This window comes from Podarcis raffonei, chromosome 9 (genome assembly GCF_027172205.1).
Source record: "Podarcis raffonei isolate rPodRaf1 chromosome 9, rPodRaf1.pri, whole genome shotgun sequence".
Taxonomy (NCBI): domain Eukaryota; kingdom Metazoa; phylum Chordata; class Lepidosauria; order Squamata; family Lacertidae; genus Podarcis; species Podarcis raffonei.
This window is the reverse complement of record NC_070610.1, coordinates 59,996,865-60,001,570: the sequence shown is the minus strand read 5'-3', so window position 1 is coordinate 60,001,570 and position 4,706 is coordinate 59,996,865. Positions and strand designations below refer to the sequence as shown.

At 46.1% G+C, this 4,706-nt stretch overlaps 1 protein-coding gene across 1 annotated transcript; it reads right to left on the bottom strand.

The window, feature by feature from the left end:
* On the bottom strand, positions 1–3,379 carry LOC128421323 (histone H2A.Z). The gene is made up of 5 exons (XM_053403970.1): positions 3,230–3,379; positions 2,605–2,682; positions 1,975–2,088; positions 679–808; positions 1–547 (listed from the first exon to the last, which is right to left on the bottom strand). The coding sequence occupies exons 1-5, from the start codon at positions 3,230–3,232 to the stop codon at positions 486–488; spliced, it is 387 nt and encodes a 128-aa protein (XP_053259945.1). The 5' UTR covers positions 3,233–3,379; the 3' UTR covers positions 1–485.
* Positions 3,380–4,706: the final 1,327 nt, after the last annotated feature.

Below are 4,706 nucleotides of genomic sequence, written 5' to 3'. Positions count from 1 at the left end.
AAAATGTAATAATGTAACATTTATTGAACTCATTGACCAGAATGGAATAAGGTCTGTGTTTTTGCTTGTCAGAATGGTTATTCTTATTTAACTACAAGAGATTGACAGCCGCAACAGTGTTTTAATACCTCTAGTTTTTAATTATTTCATAAAATGCTTGTGCCAATCCTTTGTAGTTAAATTTTAACTGAGTAAAGCAACTTCAAGCATAAAAATGAGCAACAATGTCAAGAATTTCATTAAAATCCAACATATCTAAAACAGTCAAGAACCACGACAACAGCTTCTCTGAAGCCATGTAACACTTAAATAAGGTTAAGACTTCAAATATAGAATTTTGGTTTGTTAGAAAGCTTGATGGGCTCCAGCTTCAAGGTTACAGAAAGGCAAAAAGTGTTTCACAGATGCAGTCCACTGGAAATCCACCAACACTGGACAACTGAGCATTTGAGTCCCAAGTTAATAAGGAACCCCATGTTCCTTCTTTACACAGTTTTCTGCTGTCCTTTCTTTCCAATCAGAGATTTATGGATATGTGGAATTACACCTGTGGGAAGGAAATAAAAAGATGGGTTCAAATGATGAGATCACCAACACGATTAGATTATTAAGTGCTAAAACAAAGCCACATTACTAACTGTGGTGATGGCAGACTAAGTTACTTAAGTTGTCACTTACCTCCACCAGCAATTGTTGCTTTGATTAGGGAATCCAGTTCTTCATCACCTCTTATTGCAAGCTGTAAGTGACGGGGAGTGATTCGTTTCACCTTCAAGTCTTTGGATGCATTTCCTGCCAATTCAAGAACCTGAAACAGTTGTTACTGTTAAGTACACCTTAAAAGTGGGACCCCAGAAAATAGTGTATTATATTCTCAGTCTAACAGCAGTTCTGGGTGCAGGTCAGCCATGGCTTCCTCTAATTTAGCCCATCTCTTTACAAACACCCTTGCCACTTTCCAAAAAACATTTAACATTTTATGGCTCCTAGAGAACAAGCCTCTTGTTTCAAACATGTCCAGTATAGTACTAATCACACAAGGTTAAGAGTATTGGGGAGTGTCAAAGTGCCCCTATGGTAACTGTTGGGCTTCAGTTACCCTTTTTTTTTTTTTACCGTGGGCCACACTAGCTGGGATGGATAGAAATTAGAACTCAAAAACCTTTGGAGGGCTCTATGGTGGCTTCCCCTGGTCCAAACAAGTGATTTTTGGTTTTAGTAAAAAATGTCATGCTCTTTCAAATTTAGCTTAAAACCTGCATACCTAGGGCATCCCACCAGCCTGTTGTGTGGAAGTGATTTTTGTCGACTTGTCACTTTCGAACTATAAGGAACACAACCAGTCATGTTCCCTAACAGAGGAAATTATAAAGAAAAACAGGAAGCTTCCTTATACGAAGGAAACTACTTGTCTACCTAGCTTAGTGTTGCCTACACCACTCTTTGCCAACCTGGTGTACTCCAGATGTTTTGGAGTGCAACTCTCATCAGTCACCTGTGCTGGATGGGGTTGATATTTGTAGTCCAAAGTATCTGGAGAACACTAGGCTGGTGTAGACTCAACACCAATGGCTCTGTGTTTAAAAAGCCTTCCTAATCCTGGCTGGTAATTGAACCCTTCTACGTGCAATGCATGGGCTAGTACCATTACACAACAATCCCTGATGAGCAAATTTCAGACAAACAAATCATGTTTCCTTAAGCTTAATAGTTTGGGATTTTTCATACATTGTGGACTGCCCCAATCTTTGTTGAAAAAGCCTATTTAAAATACGTTAAATAATAGGGGCATGTTTTCCAAAAGCATACAGCCTCAGTGGGTTCTTAGTGGTCAGGATTAGTAACTTACAGGTTTTTACTACCTTGCACTTTTCAATATGGGGCATTTTATTGGGATAACAAGACAAAAAGTCAAGCTATATTTTATTGTGCATGTGCAATGCAGAGTGGTTTCTCTCCTTTCCAGATTCTTACCTCAGCTGTGAGGTACTCCAAGATAGCAGCACTATACACAGCAGCTGTAGCTCCCACACGTCCATGACTGGTAGTCCTTGATTTTAGATGCCGATGAATACGACCCACCGGAAACTGTACACACAGAAAAGTAGTCAAGGCCCAAATAAATACCAGTAATTTCATGCCCAATCTAAAAAAGGTAAAGGGACCCCTGACCATTTGGTCCAGTCGTGGCCGACTTTGGGGTTGTGGCAATCACCTCGCTTTATTGGCCGAGGGAGCCGCTGTACAGCTTCCGGGTCATGTGGCCAGCATGACTAAGCCGCTTCTGGCGAACCAGAGCAGCGCACGGAAACGCTGTTTATCTTCCCGTCTGAGCAGTACCTATTTATCTACTTGCACTTTGACGTACTTTTAACTGCTAGGTTGGCAGGAGACCCAATCTTAAAAGCCTCAAAATTAGTCTTTAACAGATGACGCTAACACACAGATCTCCATATTTTCATGGGAATATCTAGAAGCCAGCCTATCCATTAAGTGTGCAGTAGGGAAGTGAAGCACGGACGCTCCCTCCATTGCAGAATGTGTCAAAGCATAATAACCCCCACACAGGAGATCATCCACTTTAAACCTCCTGCACATACATACCTGTAAGCCAGCCCTTTGCGATCGGGACACTGTTTTGGTCTTAGTCTTGCCAGAGTCTTTCCCAGCTTTGCCGCCAGCCTAGTGCACAAAAGTAAGTGTGGAATAATCAGTACTGGTCGTATCTACCGTCCCTAGAACCACGTGCTTTACTTTCCCGGCTGCTGAAAGAGAAAGTGAGGCGGGGAAATCTCACAGCCAACTAGCAGCACCCCGCGCATGCGCACATTTGGTCGCGTTTCACTCGCAGCCCCCCCCACAGTCGCGCCTACTTCAGCCTCCGATTCGACGCGCATGCGCCAGTCGTCTCCACGAGCCGGCTGCGCGGCGCATGCGCCTCAGCGGGGACCTCATACCCGTCCGCTATGTCTGTGACCGCGCCCCTTTTCCTCCTTATCTATTTCCCCTCACAGCTCTCCCTCAACAGGCGGGTATGCTAAAGAGAACCGTTGGTAGCGCGAGAGACGTACGTTCACCTAAGCGGGTCTCAAGCCCCCAACGTTCGTCTCGCGGCGGCAACAACTCCCCCCCCCCCCCAAGGCTCAGGCACGCGCTCGTGTCTGCTGCGAACAAGCCCGCCTCCCTCTCCTCAGCCACCCTTTTTTCCTTCGTCCGCGGCTCTACTCACCATCTCGAACGAGGCCTGCTTCCCCTCCTGGAAGGCGATTCACAGACGTTGAAGGGAGCTCAATGGACGTCTTTCACCCTCCCAATTCTTCGGCGGCGGCTTCCAATTCAAAACTGCGTCCACTCCCGCCTTCCACGATCCCTTTATACCCGACTCCAACGTCCTCGCATCCGGGAACCCGGATCGCGATGCCGGCCAATCGCGGCGAAGGGGCGGGCGCCTCTGCGCTCCGGGAGGGCCAATGGGAAAGCGGGGCGGGAACCAGGCCGCTTGTTCGGAGCACCTCGTGTCGAGCCGCCCATTCGAACTCCGCCCGCATTGAGAGCGGCTCGCCTGTTGAAAAGCTGTTGGTCGTCTGAGGCGGGAGGAGGTGGCCGAGGCCCCGCGGGGCGAGTGGTCTCGCCTTTGCCCAGGGCTTGGGTTATTTCTTTTAGCCCCACCCCACGGGAACAGGGTGGGAACCAGTCGAAGGAGGTTTCCTGTTAGTGATTTTAAAGCCACCCTTCAGCCTAAGGACGCCCTTTGTGTTTTTAAAAGCGCCCAGGGATTCTCATTTGAAGGGCGGTATAGAAATTTAATAAACAAACGGGGGAAATGCAGTTTGAGCTTTTCAGGCAAGTGGCACAAAAGCTGGATTTCATGGACAGATTGGTTAGAAACCATAATTAGCATTTTTTAACAAAGTTAGAACTTTTAATGAAGATTGGTACATACTTTTTTAATAATAGCAATAACAACAAAGTAGGCCCAACAGAACCCCCAACAACAACAACAGCAAAGTATGCCCAGCAGAAACGCACACACACACTGAGATTCTCTTTCCCTGGGAAATTTTCTGTGCAATGCCACAGTTTTTAGATGGAGAAAATTAAGGGAGTAGGTGTTCCATAATGGGATCAGCCCCTTTTGGAACTTGTATGCTCAAACAGTTTGTTGAAATCTGCATTTTAGGTTGCCACCAGAACTGCAAACCTGACCTCTCTTTTCTTTATAGGATCATGATGAAATGTTGGAAGCTTCCTTATACTGAGTCTGCTCATTGCTTCCCTCTTCCTCAGTGCTGTCCACACCAAAGATAACCATGCTGGAGCCTTCCAGATGATGCTGGATTGCAGCTCCCATCAGCTCCAGCCAGCATGGCTGATGGTCAAGAATGATGATCCACAATATCTGGAGGATACCGCATTAGCTATCCCCAGTAGGCATTGGCTAGCAGTGGTATTCCTGGCCCACCTGTGGATGCCAGAAATTGAATCTGGGATCTTCAGCATGCAAATCAGATGCTATATCACTGAGCCGTGGACAGTCAGCCAGGAAGACATGGAGGGCCTTGAGTTCCTCACCTGTGTACACCATCATGTGGGTTCTCCAGTAAAGCCTGAACTGAATTTTTTTCCAGTGCACTAAAATGAATTTGCATCTAATTTGTCATGATGTTTAGGTCAAATCAGGTGGAATTTCTTTTCATACTGCATCA

What these genes read in the sequence shown, in the direction of transcription:
- LOC128421323 (XM_053403970.1), bottom strand. An exon ending in CGCAAAGGGCTGGCTTACAG is followed by an intron (nt 2,089 to 2,604) that starts GTATGTATGTGC and finishes CTGTGTGTACAG; the next exon opens with TTTCCGGTGGGTCGTATTCA. An exon ending in AGCAACAATTGCTGGTGGAG is followed by an intron (nt 548 to 678) that starts GTAAGTGACAAC and finishes TCCTTCCCACAG; the next exon opens with GTGTAATTCCACATATCCAT.